General features: G+C 59.8%; 1 protein-coding gene across 1 annotated transcript in view; it reads left to right on the top strand.

The window, feature by feature from the left end:
* The first annotated feature begins 11513 nt into the window (after window positions 1-11513).
* Window positions 11514-21682, top strand: part of LOC136556262 (uncharacterized) — a 33346-nt gene continuing 23177 nt past the window's right edge. Inside the window, exons 1-12 of the mRNA XM_066549355.1 lie at window positions 11514-11596; window positions 12461-12862; window positions 12955-13081; window positions 13506-13619; window positions 14203-14313; window positions 14414-14536; window positions 14654-15378; window positions 17286-17566; window positions 18016-18297; window positions 18535-18610; window positions 18938-19131; window positions 20503-21008. Coding sequence (XP_066405452.1) covers window positions 11573-11596; window positions 12461-12862; window positions 12955-13081; window positions 13506-13619; window positions 14203-14313; window positions 14414-14536; window positions 14654-15378; window positions 17286-17566; window positions 18016-18297; window positions 18535-18610; window positions 18938-19131; window positions 20503-21008 — 2965 coding nt within the window. The 5' untranslated portion in view covers window positions 11514-11572. The remainder of the gene's footprint in view (window positions 11597-12460; window positions 12863-12954; window positions 13082-13505; window positions 13620-14202; window positions 14314-14413; window positions 14537-14653; window positions 15379-17285; window positions 17567-18015; window positions 18298-18534; window positions 18611-18937; window positions 19132-20502; window positions 21009-21682) is intronic.

The following is a 21682-nucleotide window of genomic DNA, read 5'->3' as shown; positions in this document are numbered from 1 at the left end:
TGTGAATATCCAGGCCATTATTCTGGCTGCATGGATAAGATTCCACTTGCTGGATGTGTGGCTATTAAGGAAATTTCCCTGCATGCCCATCCAGGAGCCACTGTGAAGTCACAGCTGGGCAGTACCTGAGCCAGCTCCTGTGAGCCCGTGGGTCCCTGTTTGATGCCACAGCACACTCACACAGCTTTCCTCACAGACTCCATCCCAGATTTCCCATTGCAGAGCCTCGGTCAGCTGGATCCTTGCAATAATTTAACCTTGATACAACGGCAGGGTAACAGCTCAGGGTGGTGCCTCCATGCTGGGACCCAAACAAAGGAATTCCACCCCCTCTCCGGGCTTTTCTCACCTCACCACCTAAACAGAAAATGTGGGATGACCGGCTCCTGCTGTGTCCCTCACTGTGCCCTTTGTTATGCAAAGCTCGGGCAGTTCCCGTGCCCTGGCTCCGGATTGTTTCCCTCCTCAGCGCCCGGGATGCTCTTGCAAATGAACCTGGCTCAGATGGAACGGGATCGCTTTTCATGAGCCATTTCCCGAGCTCCAGGAGGTTCGGGGGGTGTTGGAGGAGGTAAGGAATGACCTTACCTCGGTTCTCGGGATCACCCCGAGTTTCCATCGCGTTCTAATCTGTGCACTTGTAGCAGCTAAGGCTCCAAGGAGTTAAGGCTGTGCCCTAAACGCTGATAAGGAGCGGGATAGAACAGGATGTGGTTGGAGAGGAGGGCACGGCAGATTGGCCGGTGCTGTTCAACTCCCCCTGGGGACGCGGAGACACGACAAATAGGGGACAAGGCCAGAGGGGAAGCGAGCAGGGAGATCTGCAGAGGAGCATCGAGATCACCACAGCCCCTCAAAGCCCCCCGACCCAATTCCAGAACGGTCCAGCAGCGGGATTGCGCACACTCTCTCATTTGCATGGGAAGTGGGAAACCTGATGCCGGGGCGGGGAAAATTTACCCATAAGGAGGTGTCCCCACAGCATCCTCGGGACCCTGCACACCCGGATCGGCGCTGGAACCAGGACTGGTGATGTTCCCTCACCTCTCCCCTCGCCCCTCCTTCCTTTTTAATTTACTAATAGAAGATCAGGTGCTAACTCATGGCAATTTCCATGCCAAGTGTATCATTTACTAATCAAACTTCGTAGCTCTTTCGGGATCCTCTGTCGTTCCCTTTGGACCCGGGGCAGCTCCACACCTGAGGAACTTCCCTCCCCTTGGAGCGGGACACGGCACTGCTGGTTAAACATCCTCCTTCCCAGCTCTTCTGCTCGTGTTCAGGGTTTCTCACGGGATTGTGTCGTGGCCTTGTAAGAACACGACTTATTAATAAGAGTCTGGATTTGTCACCTGTCACTTTGTCGGTGGCACCGTGGGGAAAAAATAGAGAAACAGAGTCAGGGAAGAGCCTGTTTGGGGTCAGAGCTCCTTTAACTTAAAGGAAACTTCCTTAAAGGAGCTTTTTTGCGTGCGTGTTTCTGCTTGAGTTTTGCCCGGATGTTTGATTCGTTGGTTGGAAATTTCAGGGGTTTTAATTAAAATTGTCAAGTGCCACGGGTCGTTCTGCAGCGAGAGGGGAAGGGAGGAGCGAGGCTGAAGCCAGAGGAGGAACTGAGCGGCTGCCACCCCCCAAATCCCAGGTTTCGAGGCATCTTTGCATTGGGACAAAACGGGCGAGGAGGCGGAGGCCGGTCCCGGGGTCCGCCTGCGATCCAGGCCGGGGAGAATCCCTCCGCTCCCCCGGCCCGGGACGGCGCTCCGAGACGGCGAATCCCGCGTCCCACCGGTGCTCAGAGAGGGAGACCTGGGGCTCCGCTCCCGACTTGCGGCCGGTGCTCGGTGAGGAGTCCCGGAGCTCTGCTCCCGAGCCGCGGCCGGTGATCGGTGGAGCCTCCCGCGGTTTCCGCCGCGCTGCCGTTGCCGTGACAACGAGTGGACGCCGTCCCAATCTCCGCCTCCCTTCCCGTCTCGTCCAATCAGCGCCCTGCGTTCCCCGCGCGCTGACCAATGGGGATAAGGGTCCCTCCCGCCCTCTCCTCGTGGAGGCTACCGCGCGCCGGGCGCTGGGCGGACCTGGCGGGCCAATGGCGTGGGGAAATGGGTCAGGGCTGAGTTCGGATTGGCTGCTGCTGCCCGACGCCGCCTGTGATTGGCTGCCGCGGCACGGCGGGGCTGAGGGGAGGAAGATGGCGGCGCGGCGTGAGGGAGAGCGGGGCTGCCGGGGGCCCCGCGGCCCTTCCCGGGCTGCGGAGCCGTGTCCGGTCTCGCCCTGCGGCGCCTTCCCAAGGGCCACGGTTCCCCGATAGCAGCGCCGCTACCCGCTTCCCCCACGGCTGTGGGACGGCGAGAGAGGCACAGACAGCCCTGGCATGTGCAGGCGGTGAAAGCGGGGCTGGGCTGGAGCCGTTCGTGGTGAAAGGGACCTAGAAACCCATCCAGTGCCACCCCTGCCATGGCAGGGACACCTTCCACTGTTGCAGATTGCTCCGAGCTCCGTCCAGCCTGGCCTTGGACACTTCCAGGGAACATCCACAGCTTCTCTGGGCAGCCTGTGCCAGCCCCTCCCCACCCTCCCAGCCAGGAACTCCTTCCCGATATCCCGCCTCTCCTTCAGTTTAAAGCCATTCCCCGTGTCCTGTCCCTCCATCCCTTGTCCCCAGTCCCTCTCCAGCTCTCCTGGAGCCCCTTCAGGCTCTGTCAGGGGCTCTGAGCTCTCCCTGGAGCCTTCTGCTCTCCAGGTGAACATTCCCAGCTCTCCCAGCCTGGCTCCAGCCCTGCAGCAGCTCTGTGGCCCCTTCTGTCCTCATCTCAACGTGTCCTTGCCCTCCCTGTGCTGGGGACCCGGGGACACCTGGGCCCCAAGGAGCTGATGTGCTGCTGTGTCCCACACTCCCATAAGCAGCACGTTAGAACAGGATGTGGTTGGAGAAAGGAGGAGCACGGAGGTGGGGCTGCCCCTCCTGGGGCTGCTTTCCTTCTGCTCCAGGGAGATAAGGGCAGTGGGAAAAGGCAGTGCAGGAATGGGGTCGGGAAAGGGGCACAGAGTGTCAGCCAGAGATTGGTCCAGGAGTGGTGATCAAGAAAGCTCTGGGAGAAGGGACTGTGCATCCTCACTCACTTACATATAAAAGGAGAAACTTAATTCCAAGGCGGGGAAAATTTACCTGTGAGAATGTGCCCTCAGGACAGGATTAGTGCTGGAGCCTGGATTGGTGATTTCCTTCCCTCTCCCATCTGATCTCCCTCTTTTCTTTCGTTCTTTTATTTCTCTCATTACTAGAAGATAAGGGCAAAAGTTCCCATCTCCATGCTGAGTGTTTAATTTAATAATCAGGCTCTGTGAGCTTTTTTTGGACCTTCTGATCCTTGATTCTCTTTAACCCCGGGTGTTCTCAAACCTTGGGATCTCCTCTTCCGAGCAGGATGCAGCAGGATCCCTGGATGGTTTATTCCCTTTTTCAGTGTTCCTGTCCAAAGATCTCCTCACTGACTGACACCCCTGAGACTTTCCTCTGATATGATGGGAGAGCTCTTGGTACAGCCCAGATTTTCATTTTTTGGGAATTATTTGTCTCTCAGCCCTGTGCTGTGTGCTGGATACCTTTGGAGTTTGATGTCTCTTGTCGATACAAAAATGAACAAAGCTCATTCTGTGTGCATACCACAAGGGATAATTAAATGTAAATATTCAGGGGGCATTAAGCTGATTTTAAAGCTTTTTTTCCTTCTCAGATCGTGGATTTGAAGCAGTTGGGACAGACCTGGCTCCTCTCCGTGGGGAGCTCCTGTGGGAAGTTCAGTCCCACATTTCACTCGGCCACCTCAGCTCCTCCTCTTTGCCAAAACCATGGGATTTTCAGAGAAATTTAGACCTGTTTGAGACTGAGGTTGATGAAACTCCCTAAGCTCTCTCCCTGGTGTGTTTTTTGGGGTGTTCCCCCATTCCTGGCCAGCGAGGATGGGTTATTGCGCGGCCCTGAACTGCCGCAACGGCACCAGCGGCGCCTACAAGAACAGCTCAGTCAGTTTTTACACCTTCCCCCTCCAAAACAAAGCCCTGCTGAGGCAGTGGATCCAGAACATGGGCAGGGACATGGAGACCCCCTCCAAGTACCACTGCCTGTGCTCGGAGCACTTCGAGGAGAGCTCCTTCGAGGTGGACCCCGTGAAAATCCGCAAGAGGCGGCGCCTGCTGAAGGAAGCTGTTCCCAGCAAATTCATCCTGGCCTTGGATGGGACCTGGCTCGTGGGCACCCCCCGGGGTGGTGGTGACGTGATGAGCAACAAAACCCGAAAAAGGATCCGGAATTCTGAGCCCTGTGGGGTAATTGAGGGGCTGGATAGTGGGAATAAATTCAATTAAAGGGAGATCTGTGTGTAAAGCCTTGGAAGCAGCTGGGAAAAATATCCCTTAGAGGGTTTAATTAATAATAATAATATTGTTATTCCCTAATAATAAGCTTTCATTACCAGGGAGGAGCTTTTCCAGCTAGTCTGACAGATCATGGCACTGCCTCAGGGTTTATTTAAAACACTGAATTATTTTATTTTTCATTGAAGGAAGAACCACATTCCCTGAGGGGGCTGGGTGTGGATGCTGACCACAGATATCTGTTTTTATGACTAATTTCTGACCCAGTTATTGGAGCAAATCATTGTTCTGGCTGAGTCACATCACTTTAAAGCCTTTTCTCTCATTCTGGATTAACAGTAGAAGGTTCTTATGTAAAATCCTTCATTAATATGCTGCTTACACATACCACAGACATGGCTGGGAGCAGCTGGGAGGTGCCAACGTGTTTAAACTGTTGGGATAAGAGGGTTTTCAGGGATTCTCAGCTCCCCTGACTGTGGAGCATTTTGCTTTTTAGGTCCCTGCGATGTTTCCTCAGTGGCCACGTCTGCAGGATTGGCAGAATGAATTTTATAAGCAATTGCTGAAGGAGAAATTTGGACCTTTGATCACACTGGGAAAAGGTCAGTTTTTCCTCTCCAAAGGGACACACGCTGGGTCTGGCCTGGCTCTTGTTGCTCCTCACATCCCTGGATTTTTAGAGAATTCATCTTTAAGAGCTTGTGAACCTTTGTGAGAGACAAAAAGCTCCGCAATTTTTCCTTTAAAAGGTTGAAGGACAGTTTAGGATCCCAGGGAATGCAGCCGCCAATAAAAACAAGGAACAGGGAATGGAAAAGGTTTGGATACAGGAGCTGCAGTGACACACTTGTTTTTGGTTTTTTGGGTTTTTTTTTGTCTTGGTCAGTGTTGGAATTAAATGTGCAGAGACAATATTTTGTGTTTGGACTTAGATATTTACTATTTCTTATTTATATTACAGTCTTACAAGTCATGAAATCTACAGTATTTCACCAACAAGTTATAAAATTGCCCCATATTTATCTCTACAAGATCTTTCAAAGAAAAAATATCTAATTAAGAAATTACACCTAAATTATTTTTACTTTTAACCTAATAATTAATCACTCATGTCTTGTAATGTGGACTTTGTCTAATTACACAATACTACCCAAACCCATGAAGAAGAAGGTGAAAAAGGATTAGTCTTCATCCTAAAACTTTATATCTATCCTATCTTTATATATATTACTGTATTCTAAACCCTCAGACTCTGGGTTTCCCACCCTGTGATATCACACACGTCTATCCAAACTCCACACCCACAATCCCAGTTCTGTCATTCCATTTTGGAAGCTTCTCCAGGGCCTCAGGTCAATGCAGTGTTCTCTTGGGGGTCAGTGCCTGGCAGCACAGAAATCTGAAATTCTCAGCAGCCAGGGTTCCAACAACACATGGGATCATTATTCCTGTACCCTCATTAATTACAGTGAAGTTGTGTTTTCCTCATCCCCAAACCCTGATGTACATATGGGTTTGGGATTCACTTAAGAGAATTGAACTATTTTGATGGAGAAATAGTGAAATAATGTGAATGATGCCCAGAAAATTAAGAAATCTCGATATTTAGCTTTAAATGCCCAACTATATGTTTGCTTGAAGTCACTGATATTTTAATTCTGAAGCTGTGAGCCCTCCCTGGCTCCTCAGCACTCAGGTAATTCCTTGGATTGCTTCCTAGAAGAACCAGCTGAAACTGGGGGCATTGCACAAGGAGGAATTAGGGACAGGACTGAACCATGAAATCCAGCACCAGGCAGCTGAATTTGGGGTTAAGGCTCAAATCCAAGACCTTCCACTTTTCAACATTTAATCTCCAACCTTCTGGGTGCAATTTTTGGAATGTTTTGTAAAAGTTGGAGCACAAATCCTGTTCATCCCAGACACACACCCCTTTAGACACTGGGGCAGCTGCTGCTTCTTCCTCCCCAATGGATCTTTTCCTAGAATAACAGAGATGCTCTTTAGAGAGAGTGGGTGATGCAGGGATTTGCTGGAAAACCATCAGGGGGAAATATTGATGACCATCACTGCCATGTTCTTTCTGTTCCTTGTTCAGAATGTCCTGTTCCCAAAAGCCATATCTCAGCAGGAGGAGCAGCATGGGTCAAGGATCCACAAGATTTGGAGGAAAAGAAAATCCCTGCCAGCCTCAGCACAGGTGTGTGGTGTTGTGGGAATTCTCTGGTAGCACCTTGAAATTAGTAGGATTGGAGGGATGGGGAAATGCAGCTCAGCTCTGCTTTTTTTTTTACCCAAAACTTAGGGGTTTTGTCCAGAAGCAGCGAATTGGGAATTGTTGTTCTTTGGAGATTTTTCTGTCACATAAGTTACAGGGAATGTTTGGAATCTCCTTGTTCCAGGCCATGGTGGTGCCATGACCCAGGGATCATCCTCAGGATCATCCCATGCCCCGCACCACCACTGCTCTGACCTGGCAGAAACATCGGGCACCTGCCACAATCCAGCACCAAATCCAGTGACAATCAGGAGCGGTAACAAAGTCCTGGCAGGGCAGGAGCTGGATGAGTTCAGGCGGTTCCTGCTGTACCACCAGGGCCAGCCCGAGGACGTGGCAGTGCCGTGGTTCATCTGCAGCGAGTGCGGCAGGAGCTTTGCCCGCCACGCGTACCTGCTGCGGCACCGGCGCGCCCACGCCGGGCAGCCCAGGAGAAACCCATCTGCTTCCTGAAGACACCCATCTGCTTCCTGAAGAAACCTTCCTGCTTCCTGGAGAAACCTGCCTGCTTCCTGGAGATACCCATCTGCTTCCTGAAGAAACCTTTCTGATTCCTGGAGAAACCTTCCTGCTTCCTGAAGAAACCTTCCTGATTCCTGGAGAAACCTTCCTGCTTCCTGGAGAAACCCTTCTGCTTCCCGGAGAACCCCCCCCCCTCTTATTCCTGGAGCAACCCACCTGATCCACCTATTTCCTGAAGAAACTGCCCTTATTCCTGGAGAAACAATCCTGCTTCTTGAAGAAAGTCTCCTTATTCCTGGAGAAACCCTCCTTCTTCCTGAAGAAACCATCCTGCTTCCTGAAGAAACCATCCTGCTTCCTTGAAGAAACCTTCCTGCTTCCTGGAGAAACCCGCCTGCTTCCTGGAGAAACCCAACTGCTTTCCTGAGAAACTATTCTGCTTCCCAGAGAAACCCCCCCCCCTTATTCCTGGAGCAACCCACCTGATACCCAGAGAAACCCACCTATTTCCTGAAGAAACCTCCCTTATTCCTGGAAAAACCTGCCTGCTTCTTGAAGAAAGCCTCCTTATTCCTGAAGAAACCCTCCTTCTTCCTGAAGAAACCATCCTGCTTCCTGAAGAAACCATCCTGCTTCCTGAAGAAACCCTCCTGTTTCCTGGAGAAACTCTCCTACTTCCTGGAGAAACTCTCCTGCTTCCTGGAGAAACTCTCCTACTTCCTGAAGAAACTCTCCTTTTTCCTGGAGAAACCCATCTGCATCCTGGGGAAACCCTTCTGCTTCCCAGAGGAACTCTTGTGCTTCCTGGAGAAACCCTTCTGCTTCCCAGAGAAACCCTTCTGCTTCCTGGAGAAGCCCACCCTCCACAGCCCCCTCAGAGTCCATCTCACCCATGTGCCACAAGCCTGCCTAGGGTAGAGCTTTGTAGTCAGCTGTCAAAAATCCTGCTCTGCCCAGAGCTGGGGCTTTATAGTCCTCTGTGGGTTAGAGTAGATTCTGGAGATAAGGCAGTTTTCCCACTTTCCAAACTTTAGTTTGAAAGCTAACCAGCGGGAGATCCCAAGTCAGAACTACTAATTTAATAGGACAATTAGAATGAAATGCAGTAGTACAAAACCACTGAGAGAGTCAGGATACAGCCTGGCACCCTGTGGGTCAGGGTGTTGGCAGCAGCCTGGTTCAATGGTGGCTGCAGCCCTCCTGCAGTGCCAGCTGTGGTTCTGTCGGAGCAGGGATCCTGCACAAGGGTGGAGTTTTCCTCTGAAAAAAAATCTTTCTTCCAGTGGTGGTGTAGATGAGCCTGGTCTGCCTCTGGGAATGCAGTGGAGAAGGAAACTGCTCCTCTGGGAATCCAGTGGAAGAGGCTGCTGTGGTGTTCCAGACCTCAGATTATATGCAGTTGGGAATGCTTGGCTCCTCCCCCTGGGCAGAGCATCTCCCAATGGGATGATGGGACTTTATCAGCCGTGCAGGGACACTCAATGGCCCATGAGCAGAAGATATCTCCCTGGACAAAGGATGGGTCCTGGAAGAGATAAAGAACACTGCCCCACCTGGCTTTAACACCTGGTGATAGAGTGCATTTGGTTACATCTTGCATTGCAACCTAAGACATGAATCGAGCTCTGATTCAATTTCCTGCTGTCCTGTCAGTGATCAGGACCTGATCATTCCTGTCATTCTTACCATGCTCCATCCAGCTCCTCCTTGGAGCAGGAGTAGGATAGAGCAGCATTGGCTGTACCAAAAGGGACATTAAAAAAGCCTGGTGCACCAAACAACACGTGCTGGAGAGCATCCAGAGTACCACAGAGAAACAGTGGAAGTTTCCAGGGATGAAAAATGAAGAATTGGGAACGGGATTGTAAACTGATGTTTGAAGTAACCAATTCCTGGCATTATTTCCCCACTTTAGCTGCTCTCCCATTACTGTACCTGCAGAACTAACTCTGGTTTTGGATTCTATTTTTATATTGACCCCATGTTTTCCTGTGGGCTGAGATACTGCTTTGTTTTCTGAAATTCTGGGGGAAAAACCCCATGGGTATATTCTAAATGTGTGTACAGTGTGTTGGTGATGTTCCTCTGGGAAGTGGAAATGCAGCAGGGAGAAGGGTGGAGGAGAGGAGCCAGGAGGCAGCACATGCAGATTTTGTGTTTTCTCCCCACGTGCTGGTGGTTTTCAGCATTTTTGAATATTCCAGTTGCGTGCCAAGAGGGAAAATGTGTTGCCTCCAGTTGGAGGGGTGTCCTCAGTCAGAGACTCCAGCTGGAATGAAGTCTCCAGGCTCAGCAGGCCCTGAGGAGCAGCAGAGAACACCCAGCTGGTGCTGTGCTGCAGTTCCAGGAGTTCTGAGCAGGACTGGGAAAATACACTTGGCCCCAAATCATCCTGCCCATCCCAGGTACAGGAATAATGTCCCAAAAACCTTTTGGCACTGGCTTGTCATTGTTTCCTTCTTCATAAGTGAAGTCCTGGGGTTGGCTTTGCTTTTATTCCTCATAGAATCCCAGAATGGTTTGGATTGGAAGGGATGTTAAGGATCATTCAGTGCCACCCCTGGCATGGCAGGGACACCTTCCATTGTCCCAGGCTGCTTCAAGCCCTGTCCAGCCTGGCCTGGGGCACTGCCAGGGATCCAGGGGCAGCCACAGGTGCTCTGGGCACCCTGTGCAAGGGCCTGCCCACCCTCACAGGGAACAATTCCTTCCCACTGTCCCATCCATCCCTGCCCTCTGGCAGTGGGAGCCATTCCCCTTGTCCTGTCCCTCCATCCCTTGGCCCCAGTCCCTCTCCAGGCTGGGATGTGGTTTTCCATCCTGCACATCCTGCACTGTTCCCAGCCCTCAGAGGAGGGGATGTGTCCTGGACTGGGATACAGCTCAATTCCCACAGAGGGGATGGTTCCTTTGTCTCCTGAGCCCTGGATCCCGTGGGATGCTCCAGCCCCCAGCACCCCTCACTCCTGAGGGGGGGCAGAGCTGCTGTGTCAGACCCAGCTTCAACTCCCCACTGCTACAAGGAGTGGGATCTCCAGCAGGTGCTGTCCTGGGATCAAAGCTTCTGAACTGATATTCTCAGGGAAATATCACCTGTGTGGTAAGAGATGTTTGGAAAATTTGGGGAATAAACCAAGCAAACCATGTCTGTGCTGGCAGCAGGTGAATCCATGGCTGAGATGAAGAAACGTCAGAGGCTGAGGGAGCTGGAAGGGCTCAGCCTGGAGCAAAGGAGGCTCAGGGGGGACCTTGTGGCTCTGCACAGCTCCTGACAGGAGGGGACAGCCAGGGGGGAACGGGCTCTGCTCCCCGGGAACAGGGACAGGAAAATTGGAAATGGACTCATATTTGGATTGGATATTGGAGAAAACATCTTCATAAAAATGGCTCAGCCCTGGGGCCATGGGGCAGGGCCTGGGGGGCCTGGGGTGTCCCAGCTGGGGCACAGGGTGCTGGAGGGGACAGGGAGCAATGACATCCTGGAGGGAAATGGCTGCTCAGGCTCCTGTGATGCTGCTCAGCCCATTAACCCTTCTTGTGCCATTGCCCTCCCTCCGGGGCCGGGGTCATCCCACTCCCTGTCCAGCCCAGGGGAGCCCTGTCCTGGCCCATCCGTACGGATCCTGGAACACCGAGGCACTGGAGGAGCTTTTCCCGGGATAATCCCAGGAAGGTGGGACTGTAGCGCTTTTCTGTGGCCTGGCCCCAGCCCCAGCACTGGTAAAACGAAAGGTTCCAGGGTCAGGATGAGCACACGGGGTGGCTCCCAAACCCAGAATGTCTCCTCACAAGGGTTTTCTGGCCAGGATGGGGATCCTGGTGTGGGTGCTCATGTCCTTTTCCCCCACAGCTCCTGGCCCTCGGTGCCACCCAAATCGGTGTTCCCAGGACCCAAACCAGTCCAATGTCCCCCACGCTCGAGTCAGCCTCGGTGCTGATGTCATGCAGAGGCTGGTGCTGGTGGCAGAGCCGATACCGATTCCCACAGTGGTGCCGGTGCCGGTGGCAGAGGTGGAGGTGCCGGTGCCAGTGCTGGTGGCCGCTGTCGTGGTGGAGCCATTGCCGGTGCCAGCAGACTGTGGCAGTGCCAGTCCCGGTGGCGGCAGCGGGGCCGCTCCCGGCAGGCGGTGGCGGTACCGGGGCCGCGCCGGTGGCGGAGCCGCTCCCGGTGCCGGTAGGCGGCAGTGCTCGGCGCTCCGCGCTGCCGCCGCTCCCCGCCCGCTGCCGCCCAGCCCGGAGGAGGCGGATGCGATTCCCCGGCTGCCCGTGGCTGCTCGGCGGGGCGGCGGGGCCCGGCCCGTGCGCAGGCACCGACAGCGGCCCCGGCCCCGCTCCCGGCCCCGGCCCCGGCCCGGCCCCGCTCCGCGCTCGCCGCCGCCGCCGCCCGGCCCCAGCCCCAGCCCCAGCCCCAGCCCCGGCCGCGGCCGCCGGGGCCCGGCCCAGCTCCGCGGGGCCATGGCCGAGTGGGCGCCCGCCCAGGTAAGCGCGGCCCGGGGCACCGGCACCGGGAACCGGCCGCAGGCGGCGCCGCCCCGCCCGCCGCGCTCCCGCCGCTGCCCGGCCCGGCCGGGACCCTCCGGCACCCCCGGCCCGCGGGGCCCCCGCCGCCTCCGGGGACCGGACCCGCGGTGGCCCCGGTGCCCCGGGACGTGGCTGAGCACCCCCGGCCCGGGATGTCCGTGCGTCCCCGGGATGCGCCGGGCACCGCTGACCCGGGATGTCCACGTGCCCTCGGGATAACCCGGGGTGCCCCGGGATGTCCCCAGGGACGCGACCCGCGATGGCCCCGGTGCTCCCGGGATGCCCCGCTGACCCGGGATGCCCGGGTGTTCCCAGCATGTCCCCAGGCACCTCTGCCCCGGGATATCCCTGTGCCCCCAGGATGCCCTGGGATGGCCCAGGGTGCCCCGGAATGCTCTTAGCAGGCTTCAGCCCAGGGATGCCCCAGGCACCTCTGTCCTGGCCTGCCCCTTTATGTCCCCAAGGTGTCCCTGGACGTCCCTGGTCCACTCTTGCCCTTGCTGCTCCCTGCCCACCCAGCCCCATCCTCCTCCCGGGTGGGTTCCAGCCCGGGCAGACCCAGGAATGGCTCCCAAGGGATTGGGGTGACAAGTTGGCAGGGGGTCACCATGGTGACCTGCCTGGCAGGTGTTCCATGGGGACAGGGATGGACACTGACCCCACGGCCACCCTGGACTGCCACTCACTGTCCCCTCAGGCCGGTGGGCATCGCACACAGGGGTCCCCTGCAGTTCTGGTGCCCAAAAGCCCTGGAAACGGGGAGCAGAGGCTCCAGGGGGTGACCGTGGGCCTCCTCCCACTCATGCCCTCCCGGTGGCCCAGGTGCAGGAGTGGAACATGGAGGCCCCTCACCTGATGCCGCTGCAGCCGCCGCTGCTGCCGGAGCGGGCGCACGTGCGGGAGGCGCAGCTCCACTCCGCAGAGGCCTCGCTCTGGACCGTGGTGGCCACGGTGCAGGCCATGGAGAGGAAGATCGACCTCCTGGCCACCCGCCTGCTCAGCCTGGAGGGCCGCTCCGGCACGGCCGAGAAGAAGCTGCTGGACTGCGAGAAGACGGCCATGGAATTTGGGAACCAGCTGGAGAGCAAGTGGGCCGTGCTGGGCACCCTCATCCAGGAGTACGGGCTGCTCCAGCGGCGCCTGGAGAACGTGGAGAACCTCCTGAAGAACAGGAACTTCTGGGTGCTGCGGCTGCCCCCCGGCCCCCGGGGCGAGGTCCCCAAGGTAGAGTGTCCCTGGGGCTGCAGGACAGTGGGGGGACCCTCGGTGTCCCTGGGGAGCGGGCGCCGCTGAGCCAGGGGGTCTTGTCCCCACAGGTGCCAGTGACATTTGTTGACATCGCCGTCTACTTCTCAGCGGAGGAGTGGAAGAACCTGGAGGAGTGGCAGAAAGAGCTGTACAACAACCTGGTGAAGGAGAACTATGAGGCTTTGCTGTCCCTGGGTAAATGTCCCTTTTCCCCCTCTCCTGGTAGGATGGAGTGATGGCTGTGTCTCCTCAGTGGGTCCCCAACGTGGGTGGCCTGGTCCCCTGTCGGTGGTTGGTGGTGGCACTTGCTGTGTCCTGGGACCATTCCAGAGGGAATGTTCCATGGCTCATGCTGTGTGTGGGGACAGGGTGACACACCATGCCATGCCAGTGCTGCCATGGTGCTGCCCAGGGGGCTGGAGAGGGTCCTTGTCCCCCAGAACCCAGGACCTGAGTGTCCACATTACCTCCAGCATGGAGGTGCTGTGGGATTTAGGCACCTTTGCCAGGAGGGACGCCAGGTCCTGGCAGCTTGGTGTGTCCCCAGAGTGTCCCCCAAAGCCTGGCTGACAGGGAGGGGGTGACAGGCACGGGTGACATCGGTCTGTGTCCCTGGCAGATGGGGCCCTCTCCAGAAGCGAGGCCCAGCCCCGCAGCGAGCGCGGGGACGGGCCCTGTGTCCCTGAGCAGCGGGAGCTGGAGCAGAGGGAGCTGCCACCGGACACCTGCGCGGGTGAGACACCGCGGGAGGACCCATCCCAATGTCCCCACTGTCCCCAGTGTCCCCAGTGTCCCCACCCTCCTCACCAGGGATGCCCCTCCTCCCTCCCAAACAGTCCCATCCCCACTGGGCCCAGTTCCCCAGCTGTGACTGGGAGCTGCCATGAGTGACCCCAGAAAATTCTTGACTGTTGTGCTGGAGATCTTGGATACCCATCACTGGGAGATCCATGTGTCCCCTGCTGCCACCACATTGTGTCAGGGCCCATGGGCTGTGTCACAGTCACCCAGCCCCATCAGCCGTGCCATTGTCACCTGTTCCCAATGGGCTCTGCCACAGTCATCTGTTCCCAGGGGTTATGCCTGTCCCCAAGGGTCACCCAACCCCATGGGCCATTTCAGTGGCACCCATCACCAAAGGCTGTCCCACAGCCACCTGTCCCCACAGCTCCCTGGGGCTGTTGGATGTCCATAACTGCTGTGGGATGGGGGTGTCCCCTCAGGCCGGAGTCCGGGGGTCACACCCCAGGTGTGGTGGCCGTGGGTCACACGTGTGGCTCCATCCCGGCCCCGGCCAAGTCTCTCCTTGTGAACAGAGTCGCTGATCTCCACCTCCGACATCCTGTCCCGGATCAAGCAGGAGGTGGCCTTCGTGGGGGAGCAGCAGTTCCCGGAGGAGCGAGGGATGCCGCCAGACCCCTGTGCAGGTGAGCCCGGTGCTGAGCCTGCCCCCAGCGGAGCCGTTCCCTCCCGTGCCTCCCGGAGCAGGGCCTGAGTCCCTGTGCCCGTCCCTGTCCCTCCCTGCAGGCGCGGACGCCCTGATCACCGCGCACGACTTCTTGTCGTGGATCAAACAGGAGGAAGAGCCCTGTGTCCGGGAGCCCTGGGAGCTGCCCGAGAGGGAGATGCTGCCCCCGGGGCCTGGTCCTGGTGAGCGATCCCCGCCACGGGGCTGGGGTGGGGGGAGCACCCCCGCAGGGCGAGCTGTGACTTGGGGACATCCCCAGGGTCCCCGGTAGGACTGACCGGTCTCTCTGTCCCCTGCAGCCAGCGAGGGGCTGCTGGTGAAGACGGAGGAGCGGTGCCCGCACGCCGAGCCCCCCGAGGAGGTGGGTTTGCCGGGCAGCTCCGGGGAGCTGCTCTTCCCCGGCACGGCCTTCGGGACCCCCGAGGGACAGGCGGCGGTGCCGGCCGCGGTGGCTCTGCCGGCGCAGCACAGACTGGGCAAAGCTCCGGGCCCCGAGCCGGGCCCGGGGGCCGATGCCGGGGGCGTCCCCGCGGCGCCGCCGGGCCCCGCCGAGGAGCGGCCGCACGGCTGCGCCGAGTGCGGGAAGAGCTTCAGCGGCAAGAAGAGCCTGCGGATCCACCAGCGCAGCCACGCGGCCGAGCGGCCCTACCCGTGCGCCGAGTGCGGCAAGAGCTTCAATTGCCACTCGGGGCTGGTGCGGCACCAGATGATCCATCGCGGAGAGCGGCCCTACAAGTGCTCCGAGTGCGGCAAGTGCTACAGCCGCAAGGAACACCTGCAGAACCACCAGCGCCTGCACACCGGGGAGCGCCCCTTCGCCTGCGCCCAGTGCGGCAAGAGCTTCATCCGCAAGCAGAACCTGCTCAAGCACCAGCGCATCCACACCGGGGAGCGCCCGTACCAGTGCCCCGCCTGCGGCCGCAGCTTCCGCTACAAGGAATCGCTCAAGGATCACCAGCGGGTCCACGGCGCCGAGGCGGGGCCGCCGCCGCTGCCGCCGCCCGGGATCCTGCCCCCCGGGGACTAGGGGCCGCCCCGGCGCGGACTGCCACCCCCCGGCACGGGGACAGCCCCCGGCCACGCCGCTTCCGACCGAGCCGGGGTGCCCGGCCGGGGCGGGGGGCAGGTGGGGAGCCCCGGGGCGGGAACGAGCCTCCCCCGCCACGGACGGACGCTTCAGCCCCCGCGCTCCCCCCACGGACAATGTCGCCGCTCGGGGTGGGGGCAGCCCCTCGCCGTGTCCCCCCGCGCCACCCCCGCCTGCCGCTCTGTCCCCTCGCCCCCGCTGCTTATTTTTACTGCCCCCCCCGCGCCGTCCCGCTGTACAGTGCTTGGGGTGTAGTTTTGTATGGACGAAGCGATACGGAATAAAGTCGTGCTGGGCTGCAGAGCCTTCAGCGGCCCCGCCGCGGGTCCCCCGTGCTCTGTGGCTGCGCTCCCGCCCTGTCCCCAGGCTCCTGCGCCCTGGGAAGGCAGCGGCAGCAGGATGGGAAAGTGGGAATGTCCTGCTGGGACACGGGGTAGTGGGAATGGGTTGTGGGTTCGGAGGTGTGGCGGCTCAGGAGGTCCCTGTGTCACCGGCTGCGGTGGCCTCGTGCTGGTGGGGCTGTGTGGAGACCACCACTCCTGTCACCAACCCACCCCTGGGTCCTTCCTGTCCTCTGTCCTTGCTCCATCCCCAGGTCCCTCCTGCCCCTGATTTGGGGGTAGGAGCTATTTCACACAATTCTTTCCCCACAGAATCCAGGGCCTTTCCTCAGGCACGCCAGGGGCCCCAGGCTGGGTGTCACCATCCTCCTGGGAGGCCACCACCAGAGCTGGGTGACCCTGCAAATGCCACGGCCCATGCTGCCCCACTGTCCCCTCCCTGGGGGCTGCACCCTCCTGTCCCACCCCACCAGGACGTGGCAGTCAAGGGGTCCTGGATGCTGGGGGGCTGGAAGAGGGGACAGCACAGGGGACACACATAGCACAGAGGGCTCAGCAGTGCTGTCACCCTGATGTGGGCTAGAGATGGAGGGGGGAGACAGTGCTGGGGTGCCCTGGGGACACTGCACTTGCTGTGGGGACACTACACCTGCCATGGGGACCTCAGACATTCCCTGGAGACCCTGCACACTGTCCAGGGACCTTGGGCATTCCCTGGGGACCTACACACTGTCCAGGGACCCTGCACACTGCTGGGGACACTGCACCTTGCCTGGAGACCCCAAATGCTGCTGGGGACCTTGAGTACTTCCTGGCAATCCTGCACACGCTCTGGGAACACTGCACAAAGCTTGGGGACCCTGCACACTCCCTGGGGACACTGCGCACTGCCCAAGGGGCCTTGCATGATGCCAGGAACCTTCCACACTCCCTGGAGACACTGGACAGTGCTGGGAACCTTGGACACTCCCTCAGGACACTGCACATTCTGGAACCTGTCAGGCTGCCTGGGCCCTGCACACTCCTGGGGACCCTCTGAACCTGCTGGGGACACTTCACACTACCTGGGGACATTTCACACTGCCTGGGGACCCCAAACACTCCTGGGCAGGGCCCCCTCCATGTTCCCCCCACGATGTGCATGCCCTCACCCCTCTGCAGCTCCGCAGAGCTGCTGGTTCCCAGCCTGGACAGCAGAGCTCCTGTTCCCCAGCCCTGATCCCACGGTGCTGGGCTGCCCCAAAGGAATGGGGTGAAGCTCATTTGTCCCATGGCCTTGTCTCCATCCAGGGCTGCAGAGCCATGGGACAAACGACCCCCCTGGCCCAGCTCCCGCCCCCACACAGAGATCACACACAAAACCATCGTTTCTGGGTTTTTTTGGAGGCGTTTTTTTTTTTAAACAGAAGTTTTATGGTTATATGCAAATTAGGTCATTAAATGATTTGCATAAAATGTTCGCACGTCAGCGACTAAGTGTTTCTAACTCCCACCCCCCGACAGGTAGTAAATCCTACTGGACTGGCGGCGTCAGACCGCGCTGTCACGCGTGTCCCCCGCGGGCACGGCGGCGTCACCTCGGGGCGCTCCCGTGCCTCAGACCCGCGGGCACCCGCCCGGAGCGCTCCGAGCCCGCCGGGGCGGCGCCGGCCGCCCGCGCCCTCCGTCCCTTCCCGCGGGGATCCGTCCGGGTGCCGCCCGCGTCACCGCACGCCGTCCCCCCGGGGCGGCCGCGGGCACTCGGTGTCCGTGGCGGAGCGGCTCCCGCCCGTCCCTAGCTGTTGGTGAGGAAGAGGCGTCTGTGTCGGGAAGCGGAGCCGCGCGGCCGCCCGCGGCGCCGGCCCCGGCCGCGGTTGCCGAAGGGGCTCCGGCTGGGCACGGCGGTGTCTGCCCAGGCGGCGCTCCCAGCCGGCGGCTCGGGGAAGCTGGGCTCGGCTTTGGGCTGCTCGAGGAGCGGGCTGGGGTCGCGGCGGGGCTCGGGGGGCGGCGGGGCCGGGCTCTGGCGGGCGGCGGCGCGCTCCTGGCGCAGGTAGCGCAGCTCGTCGCGGATGTCCGTGAGGACGCCGAGCAGGCGGAACTGCAGCTCCCGGTCGCGGGCCCGCTCCTCGCGCTGGGTGGCCCGTTCCTCCTGCCACATGGCCAGCTCCTGGTGGTACAGCTGGTCCCACTGCTCCTCCAGGTCGAGCAGGTGATGGATGCTAGTCCTCCAGCTCTCGCGGCGGTCCTCGCGCAGGCGGGAGCAGCCCAGCCCGCGGGCGGGGCCGGCGGCGGCCGGGGCGTCCCCGGGCGGGGAGGCGGAGGAGGGCAGCGACTCCTCGGTCAGGGCGCCGTGCAGCGGGGAGCGGACCGGGGGCTCCTCCTCCGCCGGAGCCTTCTCCCAGGTGGGCCCCATCAGTACCCTGGGCAAGGCGCCCATCTCCGGGCCCGGGCCGCCCGCCTGCTCCTCGGGATGCGCCGAGTCGAGCCCGCGGCCCAGGGCGGGCAGGTCGGACACGCCCTCGTGCCCCCAGTCCGAGTGAGCGTCCGCGGGGTTGAGGGAGTCCTCGGGCAGGGAAGTGACGGAGCCCTGGGAGCTGCACCGGCGGATCAGCATGGCTTGGCGGGACAGTTTCATGTCCTCCTCCGCTGACATGGGGGCCTCGGGCCCCGGCTGCATCCCCGCGGCCCCACCGTGGCCCCTCTCCACCTCCCGGCCTTCCCGTTCCTCCTCCTCCGACATGGAGGCGTAGGAGACCAGGGACTCGTTTCGTAGGGACGGAGAGATGGCCGACGCGTCTGGAGTGCGCAGCTCCGCTCCCGACTCGGCTGGGAGAGAAGAGAAACCTCTGGTGAGAGAAACCACAGCACTGCCCTGGCCCCAGGCCCTCCCCAGCACGTGGGTTCCAGCAGATCTCCATCTTGACCCAATGGATCTCCATCCTGACCCGGAGGATCTCCATCTTGACCCAGTGGATCTCCATCCTGACCCAGTGGATCTCTATCCTGACCCAGTGGATCTCCATCCTGACTCCACTTCCAGCAGACCCCATCCAGAACCTCACTGCCACTGCATCTTCACCCAAACCCTGCTGCCAAAGGATCTCCATCCAGATCTCGCATTTCCCAGCGGATCTCCACCCTGACCCAGCGGATCTCCATCCAAACCCCACTCCCAGTGGATCTCCATTCAGACCCAGCCCGTCTCCATCCCGCCCTGCTCCCAGCACCCGCAGCCCGTGCCGGCTCCCGCCGTACCGGAGCCGCCCTGCCCCTCTCCTCGGTACTCGCAGCCGCCGGCGGGGTCGGGGCTCTGTCCCGGCAGGCGTGGTGCAGCCGAGCCCTCCACGTCGGGCAGGGCCGAGGGCTGCCCGTTGGTGTCGATGTAGATGCTGGGGTGGCTCACGCCGGGCTGCAGGTGCATGAAGGGCTGCTTGGACGCGCCAGGGAAGAACAGATCTGCGGGACACAGAGGATGTGGCCTCAGCTGGCGGGGACACGGTGGCCCCCAGGTACAGATGCTCCCGCAAGGCCATCCCACGCCATCGCTCAGCCTCACCTGCCCCAGCACCATCCTGGGCCCCCAGGGGGGCTGACAGCCCCTAGTGCCAGAGAATCGTGGGGTTGGGGAATAAGCTGAGCTGGGAGGAACCAACAGGGATCATTGATCCAGCTCCTGGCTCTGCACAGACACCCCAAAATCCCACCCTGTGCATGCCTGAGAGTGCTGTCCAAATGCTCCTGGAGCTCTGGCAGGGTTGGAGCTGTGACCATTCCCTGGGGAGCCTGGGCAGTGCCCAGCAGGGAAGAACCTTTCCCTGATTTCCAGTCTGATCCTCCCCTGGCACACCTTCATGCCATTACACAGGATTTCTTCCTTCAGCCTAGAGCCCTGTGCTTGGCACATGACAGCCGAGTCTGGGCCACATGGATGGAGCCTATGATGCCTTCAGTGAAACCAGAGAGGCCACTGAAAGCACCAAATTAAAGAAAAGAAGAAAGAAGAACAAAAAAGACCCACTCCTGCAAAGCTTGAGGTGTTCCTATGAATACTGTTGATCTGGCACAGTTTTCCCAGAGCAGCTGGGGCTGCCCCCGAATCTCTGGAAGTGTCCAATGCCAGGCTGGATGGGGCTTGGAGCACCCTGGGATAGTGGGAGGTGTCCCTGCCCATGGCACAGGGTGGAACAGGGTGAGCTTTAAGGTCCCTTCCCACTCAAACCTGGGATTTCTACGACTCACTGATCCCAGGTTATTTCCACGGAGAATTTCTAATCCCAGCACACGCAGTTCCCTGCCCCAGTGGCTGATACTTGGGTACAACAGGACCGTGACTTTGGCAGATGCTGCAACCCCAAGACAAACCCCAGAGTCTCTCTCCACAACACACAACAGCCAGCTGAGAACGCCAGCGTGGCCAGACGTCCCTCAGGGAGCGCAGCCCACAGAGCCGCCACCACTCACCTGGGTCCAGGATGATCTCGGGCTCCGAGTCGTGGCTGGCCTGCAGGAAGGTGGAAGCCACCATCTTCTCCAGGGGCGTGAGGCGCGGCTTGTGGAGCGGCCCCCCGGCGCGGTTCATGGGCAGGTGCTTCTTGGAGGTGATTTTCTTCTTGACGTCCAGCCGCAGGTCGCGCCACTTGTGCTTGAGGTCGTCGATGGAGCGCTCGGTGTAGCCCAGGAAGTTGACGCGGCTTTGGATCTGGGTCCAGAGCTGCTTCCGCCGCACGGGGTGAGCCCGCAGGGCCTCGGACCCGTACAGGGCGCTGAAATGCCGGACCACATTCCAGACCAGCGTCTCGGTCTCGTCATTGGAGAAGTTGGCCTTCCTCTTCCGGCCAGACGCTGGCATCGCCTGCGAGGCTGCGGCAGAGGTGGAAGGGGCACAATTGAACCTCGGTCCCCACTCCTCTCTGTCGGCTCCTGGGGGGAACATGGGGCTGCGGGAGCCCGAGGGAGCCGCGGAGGAGGGAGCCGAAGCAAGAGCCCCGGAGGCATCCATGGCAGGGGAGGCTTGGGCCGGGGAGGATCTAAAGAGCCGCTTCGGCACAGCACGCGGCACGGGCGCACCGCATCGCCTCGCCCGGCTCGAGGGCACCTGGGAGGGGAGAAAAGGAAAGGGCAGCGGTGGCTGGTGGCAGCGCGGGGGGAACGGCGAGGGCCCCCCGGCTCTCTCCAGCCAGAGGCACCCGGGAGAGCCCCCAGGGTGCCACGGACGGGGACGTGGCCGTGCTGAGCGTCAGCACCACGGTGAGGGGTTGTGGTGAGCGCCTCGGGCACGGCACCTGCCCTGGGGCCACAGAGCTGCCTCACAGGGCGCCTCAGAGCACCTCAGGGCCGGGCTGAGGGTGATGGGGACACCTCAAGGCCACGGCAAGGGGCTCACGGCAATACCAGCAATGATGGGGAAAGTCTCGGGCGTGATGAGCACTTCAGGTTCCCAGCCAGGGCCTCGGGGCCACAGCACTGACCAAGACCTGAAGGACAGGTCCAGGGGCCTTGGCCACAGTGAGCACCTCAAGGCCATGGTGAAGACCTTGGCCAAGAAGCAGCCCTTGGCAAGGGTCTTGGCCATGGTGGGAGCATCAAGAGCCCAGTGAGCACCTCAAGCACCCACTGAGGACCTTGGAGTCATGGTGAAACCCATGGCCACAGTGAGAGCCCCAAGGCCATGGCGAAGGCATCACAGAAGGCCTTGGCCATGGTGAGCAGCTCAAGCTTGCAGGAAGCACCCTGGCACCAAGACAATGACTGAGGCCATGGCAAGTGTTGCAAGGCCATAATGAAGACCTTGGCCATGATGAACACCTGAAGAGCCCAGTGAGGAGTGAGGAGCCACAGAAAAGACCTTGACTACGGTGAACACCCCAAGCTCCCAGCGAGGACCTCATGGACACAGCAAAGACCTGGGCCAGGGTGCACAC

This window comes from Molothrus aeneus, chromosome 1 (genome assembly GCF_037042795.1).
Source record: "Molothrus aeneus isolate 106 chromosome 1, BPBGC_Maene_1.0, whole genome shotgun sequence".
Taxonomy (NCBI): Eukaryota; Metazoa; Chordata; class Aves; order Passeriformes; family Icteridae; genus Molothrus; species Molothrus aeneus.
This window is presented reverse-complemented; position numbering and strand designations above follow the sequence as displayed.